The sequence below is a fragment of the Ovis canadensis genome, chromosome 7 (genome assembly GCF_042477335.2).
Source record: "Ovis canadensis isolate MfBH-ARS-UI-01 breed Bighorn chromosome 7, ARS-UI_OviCan_v2, whole genome shotgun sequence".
In the NCBI taxonomy this organism is placed as follows: domain Eukaryota; kingdom Metazoa; phylum Chordata; class Mammalia; order Artiodactyla; family Bovidae; genus Ovis; species Ovis canadensis.
Window position 1 is genome coordinate 23,126,279 of NC_091251.1, and position 15,248 is coordinate 23,141,526.

Below are 15,248 nucleotides of genomic sequence, written 5' to 3' on the forward strand. Positions count from 1 at the left end.
TTTGTGCATGAATTTGCTGTTTAAAATGACCTCCCAGCATTGTGCTGAGGTGTTGTAGACATTTTGTGCACAAAGCTGTGATGGGCCTTAATGGTATGTTAGATGTATTTTATTTAGGGATGAGTTAGGACTTCCCTGGTGGCTCAGACGGTAAAGCGTCTGTCTACAATGTGGGAGACCCGGGTTCGATCCCTGGGTCGGGAAGATCCCCTGGAGAAGGCAATGGCAATCCACTCCAGTACTATTGCCTGGAAAATCCCATGGACAGAGGACCCTAGTAGGACAGCCCATGGGGTCGCAAAGAGTCGGACATGACTGAGCGACTTCACTTCTTCAGTGCTCTGCAGTGGAGAAGGCAATGGCCCCCACTCCAGTACTCTTGCCTGGAAAATTCCATGGACGGAGGAGCCTGGTAGGCAGCAGTCCGTGAGGTCGCTAAGAGTCGGACACGACTGAGCGACTTCACTTTCCCTTTTCACTTTCATGCATTGGAGAAGGAAATGGCAACCCACTCCAGTGTTCTTGCCTGGAGAATCCCAGGGATGGGGGAGCCTGGTAGGAGGCCGTCTATGGGGTCGCACAGAGTCGGACCTGACTGAAGCGACTTAGCAGCAGCAGCAGTGCTCTGCAATGACTTCACTTTTATTGAATGAACAGTGTATTAAATGTCTTTAAATAGAAACTTACATAAAACAAGGTTACATATTGATCAGTTGATAAATGTGACTGTAGGCATATTGATAAATAGGCTGATGAAGATGTGACTGGGGGCTCCTGGAAACCTAAGCCTTTGTTTCCCCTAGGAGCTGTGGCTCAGTAACCACTAATTCAGTGTTTGTGATTACTGTGTGGAAAATAACTACTGTAAATAATCAAAACTGACTGAATATATAAATTTTTTCTTTTTTTTTTAAACAAATCTTTAGATAAGTGATGGCTCAAACTTTGCCCTTCCTTCATCCAAACATCCATGCAGTTTATAAAGATTTACTAAATTTCTCTCAAGTAACAGTGGAACTTTTTTTTTTTTAATGGCGGAGTGTTTTTAAAGCACAAAGATATAGGGAGATAAAACATGTAAACAAAACTGTTAGCTGATTATAATTATTTTAAAAAATGGTTGTAGTTGTAATATAAACAATAAAACAGTAAATATAAATAAAACTATTAACTGATTATAATTGTTTTTTAAAATGGTTGTAGCTATAATTATATAAACAATTTTATTCTTTTCAATTTAAGATTATCATACATGGTTTTTTCATTGTTAAATGTTCTTTATAAGGACCATCTTATCCTTCTATATATGCATCATTAAGAAAAAGGAACAACTGCATTTTGATCATTCAAATGCAACTGATGTTAGTGTTTTGGTGTAAAAACCTTTCAGTGTCTTCTTTATGCATATGAATGCATAAGAGCTTTTAAAAGTAAAATTGAGCTCATACTTTATTACTTAGGAATATGGAATGAATGCTTGAATCATGGAATATCTTCTGGCTTCATTTTCAATCACTTTACAGTAGTTCACTATGTGGATTTACCCATTTACCGTCATTAACTTAACCATTCCCTGTTTCAATAAGCATAAAATTCTTTCCATGTTAAGGATTACTTCAGTATTTCCAGAAGTAGAATTGAAGAAAGCACTGTGGATATTTTTTAAGCTCTGGATTCATATTTTTGGAAAGTTTTTAATTGCAGACTAGTTTCCATCTAAGTGTTTTTTTCCCTCTTTAAGTTACATAGAGGGAGTGCAAACTGGTTTCAGTGTTAGATTTGTACAAGCACAATTAAAGAATGTCACTCTACTGTTACACCATAAGTTTCCCAGAGCCAAATACATGTGACATTGTAATATCAATATTCACGTTTATTAACATGCATGGATAATTGAAAGATTATAGGATTTCTTTTCCCATAACAAAGAAAATCTGATTTCAGATTTTACAGTTAAAAGCTATAGAAAGGAATTTTATGCTTTTATTTAAGGCACTTTTCACAAAAAGACTCATTGTACAGAAGTTTGACCTGATAGTATATGAGCCTGTTACTTATGCATTAAGTAGTCATTTTGAGTTTAGCCATTCTTTATATATTGCTGTTATTGCTGTTTTCTAAATTGTGAATTGCACGATACCTTTGGTTTGAAAGAAGTGTCTCTTCTGTTATGTGTTTGGCTCTTAAGTGTTTTTACTAGGCATCAGTAGCCAAATTTGTTATGATATTATAATTTAGTAACCCTTTTGGAGAGAAAATAAAGTGTAGACGGAGCTTTTATTTTTTTTCACCTGTACTTTATTTGGCTTTTCATTCCTGTTGTTTTAAAGCAAATGTTGCTGTCATTCAGAATTGATTCAGAATTTATAACAGTGGGATAACTTGCTCAGAAATGTGTTTGGTCATACAGTTTTGTTTATCTGAAAAGTATTACAAAATGAAAACTTCTTTGTTAAGAGTAATTGGTATAATACATATCTTTCAACATCAGATCATACTAAAAGTTTTCTTTGGGCCCATGACATTTTGTATCATTGGATGAATGGATGGATATAAATTTAGTTACTAGGGAGTTAGTTAAATTTGTACTTGAGCTGAAATTTTTCTTTTTTTTTGGAAAATAGTTGTGTGGAGTTCGACTTGAATGTAAACAATATTGTTGGAATAAGAAACACATTCCTTCTTAGAACTTATGCATACCGTAAGTTTTCTTGTCTTTATGTTCAGATAATTATTACCTTCTCTGTTTATCCTTTATTCCTTTATAAAGATGTGTGACACCTCTTTAATTATGTTTGTGTACAATATGTCTCACTTTCTTATATATGTAATGTGTTACTACACTGAATCACATACCACCAGAGTTATATATAGCTCAGTAAAATGAATTTTGATAGTTGGTAATTTTAAAAAAGTAACTAAAGTATGTTTTATATAGAAATAAGACATTTATGGCAAGCAAAATGTTTAATCACAGGAGGGATTGCTCTTTCTATTGGCATGGAGTTGGGAAATAATGTAAACTTTCAAAGAAACTTGAAAGGAGAAATGTCTTTTTACCATTTTTAAGTTTTAATTTTACTTTCAGTTGAAAATCGAGTTCGTCCGTTAGTACTGGTGATTAAGAAGTGGGCCAGTCACCATGATATAAATGACGCCAGTCGCGGTACTTTAAGCAGCTATAGTCTTGTACTGATGGTTTTGCACTATTTACAAAGTAAGTATTATGGGTTTTTCAAAAATAATTTTTAAAATGGAAATGCAGTTCAACTTGATTATGGTGTCTTTCCTGTTGATCTTATATTCAGATATCATTTTAAAAGGTTTTTTCTAAGGCACATAAAAACCTTCCTACTTTCCTGCTTTGAACAAATGTTTTAGGTAATGTTACCCCTGGAAAACATTATAAAGAAGTTTCACTGTATTTTAAAATTTTGACAATTTACTATATTTTCTTTAGTATTCAAAGAACTTTCACCACTTTATTGTGGACCCATTGTCTTAAGCCAGATGAATGTTCAGAAGCCTGTGAAAATAAACTCAAGCACCATTCATGACGTTCTTTTTATTTTTCACTTGAGCCAGGAATTAAATTATTTCCCATTTTTAAAAAATGATTTTCTTGTTGGTTTAAAGGAACTTTAATTTCTATGTGCTGTCATGGAGATTGGATGAAATACTTGATGTTAACGTAAGACCATTTACCAGTCGTATGTCTAGGCTGTGATGTGTTCTGGCTTAATGTTTCACAGTTTAGAAAGCAGTGCTGTAATAATATTTGTGTTTATACCCTTTCACTCAGTGATTTCATATCTAGAAATTTATCCTCAGATAAATAATGAGGGATGTTTATATGAATTTATATAAGGCTATTTTCATGGTATTTGTTGAAATAATAAAAGATTAAAAATAATTTGATTATTTAAAAAACCATTAATTTAATGGTTAAATTAATTATGATATATCCTAATATTAAATTTATATGAACACTAAAAGTCATGTTTTAAAGTTATTGAAATAGGAATCTCATGGTACGCTGTCATGCACAATAAAATACCAATTTTATTCAAAAAATAGTTGCTATGAATGTGTATATATTCATATGTATACAAATATTAAAAAGGTATATGCCAGAAATTTATCTGGGGTTATTTATAGACAGTAGTCTATATATTTTCTTTATATATTACTTTACTTATAGATATTTTATAATATATATTAAGTAAGTATATTTTTAGCTGAACAATGAAATCAAATGAATTTTTTTCAGATTCTGAGAGACGTAAAATAGTTTAAATGGGCCAAAATTTTGTGATTCAGTGATGATCAGAAAGGTTGGATATTCTTTTAGCTATTTCAAGCTAATTATAATATTTTTGTTGCTGAACAGTCTTGGATATATCCTAGTTTAATGATTGATTTGCCACTCCAAAGCGATTTGAAACATGATGTTGGCTGTTTTAGATGCTACTATACATATCACTAGTTAGTTTTGTTCAATTTTATAGTTCAGTGTGAAACATATTACCTTTGATGCTTTTATAGTGAACTCTGATGCCCCTTAAGTTCTTTTGTGGATTGCAGTTTACTTTCATGAAAAATGGAATTGTTTAGAAATAATTATTTTATAAAATATATGAAGAATAATATGGTTAACACTTATGTGTTAGCACCTAGTATCTATTCATTTTTTAGTTTAGTTGTGGTTTAAACATTAGATTTGACTAAAACATACAACCTGCACTAACATTCACAATATGTGCCCTGTCCCTCCATTCTTTTGGGTTACATTAGAAATTTTAATTTGATTGCTTTTTTAGGAAATGTACTTTAATCACAGAGGCCCCATGGAGGTTTTGTAAGCAATAATTCAGATATTAGTGGGACTTCCCTGGTGGTCCAGTGGTTAAGACTCCACACTTCTGCTGCAGAGGACCTGGGTTCCATAACTGATTGGGAAACTAAGATCCTTCATGCTGTGCAACTTGGCCAAAAAAAAAGACATTCAAATATTAGTATTTTACCAGTGTAATAAAATCATGTTAAAATTTGGTTTAGATTTTGTTAAATATATTTTATTCTTGACAAAGTGGTCTTATTTACTAAGGTGATTAGTAATTTATGGCACTCTAATCAGCCATTTCTAGGTATTTGTTAAAAGACATCAGCTACCCAGACATACTGTGTAATTCTGTACTTTGGCAGATTTAGCCCCTTCCTCCCTAGAAGAAATTAGAGAGACTGAAATAAGTAATTGCTTTTCTTGTCATGCAAGAGTCTTCAGGTGTATTGAGCAGTTCTAGCTCTGCCACAGTTAACTAATTTTTGTGATTTTGGCCAAGTAATTCTACCTCGCTGGCCTTAATATTCATCTGTAACACTAATAGTTAGATTAGATGACCCTTAAGTTTCACTTTACTTTAAATGCTTTAATGTCTTTTCTGCCATGAACAGAGAAAGGAAATGGGTCCTCTATGTAGAAAGGTTGAAAAAGTTAACTAATGCATTTCCTAGCACAAATTTCAACAATCAGGACTGTAGCATGCCAAGCTCCTCTGTCTGTGGAATTTGGCAAGAATACTGGAGTGGATAGCCATTCCCTATTCTAGAGGATCTTCCCAAACCAAGGGATAGAATCTGGATCTCCTGCATTGCAGGCAGATTCTTTATTGTCTGAGCCACCTGGGAAGCCCCAGTTACAAACTACGTATGCTTGAAAATGTGACTCATGAAAGCATGAGGGGAAAACTCATTGAGAAGAGAGTTTACTAGCAATCTAATATTAAGAGTTAATAGTAAAGGCGAAAGTGTCAATTGGTTAGAAACAGTAATATGAGTGAATGAATAGTCGTGGACTGTTTACCATGTTACCAGGTATAGATCTATCTTTGGGCATTTTAAAATTGTTCTTGCATTTTCAAAATTAGTGGTTGTTTAGTGTTGTTGAGGATCTGCTTTTTTTCTTTTAATTAGTGTAATCTTTGTTGAATTAGCATGGAACGTGAATGTGTATAAATTAGTGAAGGCCCGACAAGAAAGCTCTCATTCTAAATACAGGCAAAGTAAAATTGTATAGATTAATCTGTTCAAGGTATTATCTATTGATCATATCTTTTAATAATAAACTTGTCTTATTTTGCTTTTGAGAGAGCAAAATATTATGACTTCAAAATAGATGTCATAATAGATGTTACAGAGATTCTTCCAGAATCTATATTGCTTTGGAGTAAAATATTTGGAAAAACTACTAAATGTTTCGAGGTTACTATCAGGATAGCATTGATAAATAATTGCCAGAGTACATTAAGTGCTTCTCTAATGACTAGTATTTTTATATCTTTAAGGCAAGGATTTATTGAACAATAACCCTGCCCTCAAAAACTTCCACATTGCTTAGTTCTGAAGACTCTTTATCTATTGAAAGACCCTCTTCCAGTGGTTTGTGTGTATTTTTCTCTCCTAGCATTCTAGTTATGATTCTGTCGCTAGAATGAGATAATATTTTTAAAAAATTTTCTACAGTCTTTTATTTTACTGGGAGTGTTCAGTGGGTATAGAATTTAGATTTCTAGACTTAAACTAATTTCTAGTAAGAGTTTTCAATTTGACGTCTGTGTTATAATGAAAATTATTAAAATGCTATTAAAATGTTAGACAAATACAGAGACTTTTAAGATTAAGTGACTGGGGCTTGAGTTTATTTGTAGGGTCTTCTAGAATTTGAGCATTTGAATGCCTTTAGGGAAAGAAAATATGTAGCCTTACTTCCTGAGGGTGATTCTGGTAAGTAATGAGTGAGTTTTTTTCCCCTAATATTCTTAGTCATATATTGTGAACGTTCCATACTATCATGGAAATTTATTCTAATTTTATTTTATTTATTATTTTGTTCTAATTTTCAACTTGGGTGTGAAGTGTGATACAGAAAAGATATTTAAATAAAGCATCCTACTTTGTACTATGTGGTAAAAATTTATACATTTATAATCATAGTTGGGGACCATGTAAATTGATCATAATGGTTGATTTTGTGTTCATTAATGTATTCCAGTACTTATTTAAAGATTTTTGCTAAACAGCAGGTTAAAAGTGAATTAATGATTCTTTGTTACTGAATTTATTTGATTATTGTTGACCCTTGAACAGCATAGGTTTGAATTGTGCGGGTCTACTTACAGATTTATATATATATATATAGAGAGAGAGAGAGAGAGAGAGCACAGTATTTATTACATGATCTATAGTTGGTTGAATCTGTAGATTTAAAACCTCGGATATGGAGAGCCAACTATAAAGTTATATGCAGATTTTCAACTGTATAGGGGTTGGCACCCCTAACCCCTGAATTCTTAAAGGGTCAGCTGTATATATAATGTATTTATAATTCGTAAGCACATAGTTTACTATGGAGTATTGTATTGGTCTTTAATCTTAAAGAAATCTTATAAATGTATTATTTGTATCTTACCATATTCAAGACAGTCTTATATTGTAAGTGTTAAGCACTTTGCCTTTCGTGTTATTCCATTATAATGATGTGAAATTACAGTTAATGCATTTAATGAAGTTGGATTTGGGGAAAGCTATTGAAGGGTGAAGAATGGCAGTTAAAAAATACAGTGACATATGAAGATAGTGATTCTTTTGTATAAAATTTTAATTTATAGTGGATTGGTACAGATCTCCTGATTTAGATTTCTAAACTTTGCTGAGGTTTTCTTTTTTAAAATATATAAATGAAGCTGAAGATTTTTTTCAGTTTTTTCCTCAATAGATCAATTTTCTAAAACTATCTCAATTTTGATATTATTGTTAGAAGAAATTAAATAATAAACAGGATAGAACTGTTATTCTTACGATGTAGTGCCATTGGACTGTACTTTCAAAGTTTTTTTTTTGATAGTTAAAACCATCTTAACAATGTCTGTTTAATATCTGTAGCACAATCCTTGTCTTGCTTATTTTGTGTGTGTGTCTAATGTTGGACCAAATGTGTGTCCATTTATTGATGATCTATTTTTCTAAAACCATGTAAGGAACATTGTTTTACATAGAAGCATACATAACTTATTAATAGACCTTAAAATGTCAACTTTGATATATTTTGAATTTTAGTTTTTAGGGATCAGAGTTAATTTCACAAAATATGTGAAAACTGTTGAATTTTAACATAAACCCATATAGTCTTTTACCTGGGGGTAGCTGACAAATTATTGCTTTGTAAATACGTGAATCACAGCAGCTTTAAACTTTTTCTTTTTATAGCCTTACCTGAACCCATCCTTCCATCCATCCAAAAAATTTACCCAGTAAGTGTTTCTTATAAATTATTATAATACCTGTTATGACAAGTATATGTGGAACTATTATGTGCAATATTATTGTGAATATAAAAATAGAAATAGTTACCTTCTAAGTTATGATAATATTTTCTACATAGGCTGAGGTAAACATTGACCACTAGAATGTTAAAAATGTTTCATATAATTTTTTGAAAGTCTCTGCTATTTCATTTGATTATTAGCAGACAGTCTTGTCCTTTATGTTAATGATGAAACTTTTTGTATAACACTCATGATTATCATTAATGGGAATTAAATATACTTAGTTGGTGAAAGCACATTTGAACTCATACCAGCTTTTTCATGTTACTTTAAAATATAATTTTAGAACATTTCCTTAGTAGCTCAGAAGTTTTACAGCCTAACATACGTGTAATTTGAAATCAGGGGAAAAAATTTCACCTAGAGCCAGACATACTGGAATGTGAAGTCAGGTGAGCCTTAAGGACCATTGCTACAAACAAAGCAAGTTGAGATGATAGAATTCCGTGTGTGCTAAGAAGTTGAACAATTGGATAACTTTTTAATGTTTCATCTGCTCTTATCAAGTAACATTCTAAGAGGTAACGTACACTGTCCTTGTGTGTACATTATTAAGAATCCTGGTGAAGTTAATTAGAAACCCTCAAGAAATGAAGTGTGCCTACTAGAAAAAGTTTAATATATACTCAGTTTGAGTTTAGAGAAACCTAGGTAACGTACATATTAATAATCTATATGAATATTTTTTTTCTTTTCTAGTTTTAATGTTCTTTTTTTTTTCCAGATTTCATTGTTTCTTTGTTTTATTTATATAAGTCTTACCATTTCTGTTTTCCTCCATAGTCATTCTTGTTCCTGGTTTTTTGGAAATAATATTTAAGCTGCTTGCGTAGAATGTTTAACCAGCCTTTTAAAACCACATTTTTTACCTGTTAATTCATAAACTTTTAAGAATAGTTTTCTAAACTTACTAGTCATGTTGTGTAGGAAACGTAACATCGCTGTTGAGTGATCAAAGTTTTTCAAAGAACATATTTTATATGTATGAGAAAATATAAAAAATATATTGACATAGAATCTAAATTAAATGTAACATAATCTTTGATGATTGAGAAGTGGTGTTCTTGTTTTTGAACATCAGTTATTCTTGTAATGCTCACGTGTGAGGCGCTGGATAATACTGGTTCACTGTAAATAGAGTCTTGCTGCAGTGGGGGCCTCTCAGTTCATGGAGGGGTCATCTATGAGAAGAGACCATTTAACAAGAAGAACCTTCGGGGATCTGTCTCATCTTCCTCCTTTTAAAAATAAATTTCTGCTATGAAGAACTGTTATAATGCATGTATAGTATACCTGGGTATCAGTATTTATGCTTTTTTAAAGTAGTATGACAAAGAAGACTTCAGAAAGTGTAGAAATGTAAGTAACGTGAACTTTTGGACCTATTCTTGCACGTTTTCTTCCCTCTATAAATTATTAATTTTTTAGTTCATACTGAAAAGTCAAAGATAATGACTGGGTGTTTCCTATTTCATTATTGTCCCAACTTTATTGTTCTTTAAACACCTAGGTTTCAGTGTAGCAAGAGCTGCATATATTGTTCAGTATACACAGGATTTAATAGTTTTAACTTATCCTTTGAAGAATCTATTATTGTGTTTTGAAAGATGCTTCTGTGGAAATCTTACTTAAAATGCTGTGCTACCTAGAACTCTTTTTACTAATATAAATGCTGATTAAGTTTCAGTTTAATAGCATTATGCTGAGAAACAGAAGCATTACTTTTATGATAAGATACTCAAATTCTTACTAGTATATTCTGGTTTAAAGAGCCTCATTTTTATTTCTGTGTTTCATTTTTCTAATCACCTAGCTTTCTCCCATCACTGGATCTTGATTTCTGTTCACATGCACTACCTCTAAACCTATATTCTCCACCCTGTTTCGCTAATAATCTTATTTCTACACCTGTAACTGGGAAATAGATTTCATACTAGCCCAGCTCCAAGGCTTTGCAAAGTATTAATAGCAAGCCTTGCTAGACTTAAGAATATCTTAACTTGCTTTCATGTGTGGTTACATTGTCCCAAATATTTAAGCCACATTACCTATACTATAAGATTGATACTTACATGGATAAGGACTTAATACCCACTCTTGCGCTCCGCGGGTTTTTTGTATTGTATGAAACCTGTAAGCCAATCAGTGGAGAATTTTTTTCGTTGGTCCATCTGATGGAGCAATTAAATTAGCTTGTTTCTTATTACTAGTAGTCACTATCATTTATTTATTATTTATTTTATATCAGAGGGCTTCCCTTGTGGCTCAGCTGGTAAAGAATCTGTCTGTAATGTGAGAGACCTGGGTTCGATCCCTGGCTTGGGAAGATCCCCTGGAGAAGGGAAAGGCTACCCACTCCAATATTCTGACCTGGAGAATTGTATGTACTGTATATAGTCCATGGGGTTACAAAGAATCAGACACGACTGAGCGACTTTCACTTCCACTTATTTATATCAGGACATACAACCTTTATATACAATATCTTCAGTCCTAAGCAAATATAAAGTATTCTCCTTAGAAAGGTTAGATGATTGATCCAAGCTGTTTAGTCACAAATTATGAATGCAAGAACTGTTGTTGTTTTTTTTTCCTTTATACTATGCTGCCTGGGGAAAGGCAGAATGATAGTAGTAGTCAATTTGTGTTGCTTACAACATTTTATTTATTTATTGTCTAATTGTTCCTATACAGATGTATTTGTATACCTTCCTTTAAGAAAAGCTGATACAACAAAATTTCAGCTTGTAGTTTGAGAATAATTAAAAAAACTTTACAGTGACAGAAAAACGTTCCTATTACTTTACAAGGGAAGAACGTTTTAAATTTTGAGCTTCTCTGATATAATTAAAATAGGATTAAAAATATATTGTTCAATATATTATTTTTTGTCGTTTTCATGTTTTTTTCAAAATTTAGAAAATATTAATTAAAAAGTTAGTGTAATATTTCAATTCAGTTGTGATAGTCAATTATGAAAGAAAAGGATAAAACAGACATCCTTTATCTTTGAAAACTATATCACGATATATAGCATTATTGATTATTATTCTTAATTATTGACTTAAAAAAGCAACATCAGTGATAGAGGACAGAGTGTTTACTATTGAGTTAAATGAAGTTGAGAAGTTTAAATATATAAACTCAGATTAAGTATATGAAGGGATTTTAATTTTAACGTAAGCATTTTATGAGATTTACCTCACTTACGCCAAGTAGATTTATCAAGACAACTTATATTTGTTTCCTTCCCTAGTGATATCTTCCTATTTTCAAAAACCAAAGTTAATTCCAAATTAATATATTGAAAGTTGCTGGAGGTAACCATAGTGTGTTATTGTAGATGTGCAGTTAAAATAATGATGATGCCTGGCATATACTGAATAATTAATAAGTTGGTAATACTATTGTTACTTCTCTTTCCATATACATTGTATCATATAATTTGTATAAACAGCCCTGTGAATGGTATTTTCCTTGTATTATGGATGAAGGAGCTTAACCTTTGGAAAGCTTGGTATCATGGTTAAGTTCATGTAGCTAATGGAACAACAAGGTTTCATACCTAGGCCTGACTCTAGAACTCAGGCTCCTCACCACTTCATAATAGTACTTCTATTTTGTGTTAAATACTTTAACTCCTTTCAAAAGCTGGAAGATCTCATATCAGATAAAGTTTAAACGAAATTTAATTATCAATCTTTAATATACATCACTAGATTAGTGATAATCTGCGTATAGTTAAATCTTGGTAGAACTTCAGTGTATCATTTAGTTCTTTTTCTATTCACGTATAACTCCACTTAAATGCTCTGTATCAGTTATCCTTTTCTTTGAGATCTTCAACATTTCTTTCTAGGCTTCAGTAATTCATATTCTTAGAAGATTGTACAGCTTATATTTCTTTGCTTAGAGATGGAAAACAGTCATCTTTCATTTAAGCTATACGTTTCTTTAAAGAACAGTTACCAAGTAAACAAGTTAACCCGGTTTAATGTAGTCCAGAAAGTGCCTAATTGCCCACATTTTGGACTTGGAAGATTATGACGCAGCCTCAAAAAGTGATGGAGTCTGGCAAAAGGTGTTTTTCTTAGGCAGTTGTATGGACAGAAACAGACTTTTCAGATGTTTTTCAAGAGATTACTTATTTAAATTTTTCTTACTTTGGTATTGTGAAGAGAAATGGAAGATACGTATCTTCAGCATTTAAATATCATTTGGAAAATGTTTTTAGGAATTAAGTCATTGCATATTTGGGTATCAGAAGCCCAGAATAAGACAGAACCTTAAAAAATAATAAATATATTTTCTGTGTTAAAAAAATTAAACCAGGAAATATCGATAATCCAAAGGGAAACAGTGCTGTAAGAAACAGGTGTTATATTGCATTGGTTAAACTGTTTTCCTGTGGATTTAGATTGTAGTGTTAAAGGGTGCTTGCATTTCTTTGGCTTTTTGATTACTCTTTCTGTGCTTTCTAATGCGTTAGCTTGAACTTTGCCCACCTTCACCCTAGCTGAAGTAACATACTCTATTTCAATACGTAAATGCAGTTGGGGAGCTCCTTTTAAAGAAATAACTTGGATGAAGTTATTCTTAAAGCAGAAAATCTTTCTGTAATATGAATGATTACCAAAAATGGGGATTACTTAAGGTTAAATAGAATTCCTTTTTACTTGTAGCTTCTTTTAATTGGAGCCTATTTGTTTGTTTGTTTGTTTGTTTGTTTGTTTGCATTTCTCCTTTAGTTCTCCCTCAGTAGGTATGATACGACCCTTTTTATATATGATCTTGAAAAAGAACAGTGGCGCTAAGAGAACACTGACCAGGGTCTTTCAGCATTTTAATACAATAGGTCTTATAACTCTATAGTTTTAATCTCACAATTACTGATGTCTTTCTTTAAGTTACTGAAAAAAATAGAAATTTTAAAGGAGGTTCAGAGTTTTAAACTTCAGGTGAGAAAATGGCTGCTCTGTTTCAGCGTCATTTTGTAAATTGACTGTTTATTGTGCTAAGTGCTAGAAATCAAAATTAATAAGCTTTCAGAGCAGAAATTGTTAAACAGTGACCCACTTTTCTTTTTCCTGTCATTTGAACTTATACTTTTTTGTTTAATTTGCTGGAGACTATTATTTAAATTATACACTGTTAAATAAAGTCCGAAGCCCAATTTTATGCCTAACACGTGAGAGAAGAGGAAGACTAAGTCAGGTCAGAGGCCTGCTCTTCCTTCTGCTGCTGCGAGTCAGTGCTTGTCGCCTACTCCCCCTAGGCTTTCTACTTGGGTCATAGACTGTAACAGTAAATCTGTTAGACATGTGAGACAAGTCCCACCTTTAGGAATGCCATCTTTGTGGATTGTGGTTGGAGATTTTTCTTCTGGCAGAAAGATAATCCCTTCTTGGTAGTTAAAATTATTGATAGAATTATGGTAATGGGGCAGGAGGAGATGTTTTTATTTTCTTGCCCCTTGTTTTTACTGATGTATTTTGAGACTACCATTACGTAGGTGCACTACGCTATTTCTCCATGTTCCTGGGGTTATTCAGATTTTACTAATTCAGTTAATATCCATAAACCCAAGTTTGGCCTGTTGGGTAGTTGAGAACCTGAATGCATTTGTCATTCTCATGTCTGGTTAACCAATTCTTCTTTTTGTTTAGTTGTTTTGTTTTTAAATCTGTTTCTACTTGGGTGGCAAAGGAGAATATAGAATATAGAATCTTAAAATCAGCCTTTTTTGAGGGCACTGTGAAAATTACCTGAAAAAGTATTTTCTAACATAATGGATATGTATTACTTGAGAAATTCTATAGTTCAGTTTAGTTTAGAGCCATAACTTGCTGCTAATAAGGGAAAGATCAGATGCGAAAATGAATGCATTCCATAAGTACTCATTGGTGTTCTTTCTAATAGGTGACTTCTTTGGGCCTGGAATACAAGCACATGATATCCTTCTTTATGAATATTGTACTAAAAGGGAATAGCTCAATATTGCTTGCTGATTTATTTTTCAAGTTCATTTCGTGTTGAACATTATTTCTATTCCCTCTAAAATGTAACATACAAAAATGAAATAAAATTGTAAAAAATCTTAAAATCAGTGTCAGTACTATTTATCTCTTAAACTTTTATGACCTTTGTGAGAAATTTTAAGTGGCAGTTAGAAAAAGCTCTTACCTTGAGATATATTTATAAAGAAATCTGTATTTATTGGATGGAATCTTGGTATGTACTGTAAGGTTTTATTTATGAGTTAAAAAATCTTTTGCTACCATGAGAATTCATTTGGTTAACTGAGTGATATACCTCAGTTGAGGATTAGAATATCTTCGTTTTTTAGGTTCTTTCTGGCTTAGTCCATACATTGTTGAAATCTTTACTGGGAGAAAATCTTCAAATTTCCAAATTGCCAGCATAAAGAAAATTCTCTCTTCTCCAGACAGCCCTATGTTAGGATTTATAAGATTTTTGGGGTTGTGTTTTTCAATGGCCTCACACATTTTCCCTTTTCTTTTTGATAGGAATCTTTCAGTCCTTCTATACAGTTGCACCTTGTACATCAAGCGCCATGTAATGTTCCTCCTTACCTCTCAAAGAATGACTCAAACCTTGGGGACCTCTTACTGGGCTTTCTTAAGTATTATGCTACAGAATTTGAGTAAGTGAAACTTCAAATTGTGTATATTTGTTTTATAAGTAAATGCTACGAATTGGGTCAGAAACTGTATTGATCAATTTCATTGTTATAAACTAGTTCAGAAATGCATAGTTTATAAAATGTAATACCTAATGATAATCCTGTTTCAAGCTAATAAAAAAAATTATAGTTTAGTAAGCCTACTATTCCCTGGAGAAGGA

At 32.1% G+C, this 15,248-nt stretch overlaps 1 protein-coding gene across 30 annotated transcripts in view; it reads left to right on the plus strand.

Annotated features, from left to right (window-relative positions):
* Window positions 1-15,248, plus strand: part of TENT2 (terminal nucleotidyltransferase 2) — a 63,933-nt gene that overhangs the window by 32,408 nt on the left and 16,277 nt on the right. For all 30 annotated transcript variants that reach the window (XM_069597572.1, XM_069597582.1, XM_069597576.1 and 27 more), the window contains 4 exons: window positions 2,625-2,701; window positions 3,089-3,217; window positions 8,266-8,309; window positions 14,912-15,048. In XM_069597572.1, coding sequence (XP_069453673.1) covers window positions 2,625-2,701; window positions 3,089-3,217; window positions 8,266-8,309; window positions 14,912-15,048 — 387 coding nt within the window. The remainder of the gene's footprint in view (window positions 1-2,624; window positions 2,702-3,088; window positions 3,218-8,265; window positions 8,310-14,911; window positions 15,049-15,248) is intronic.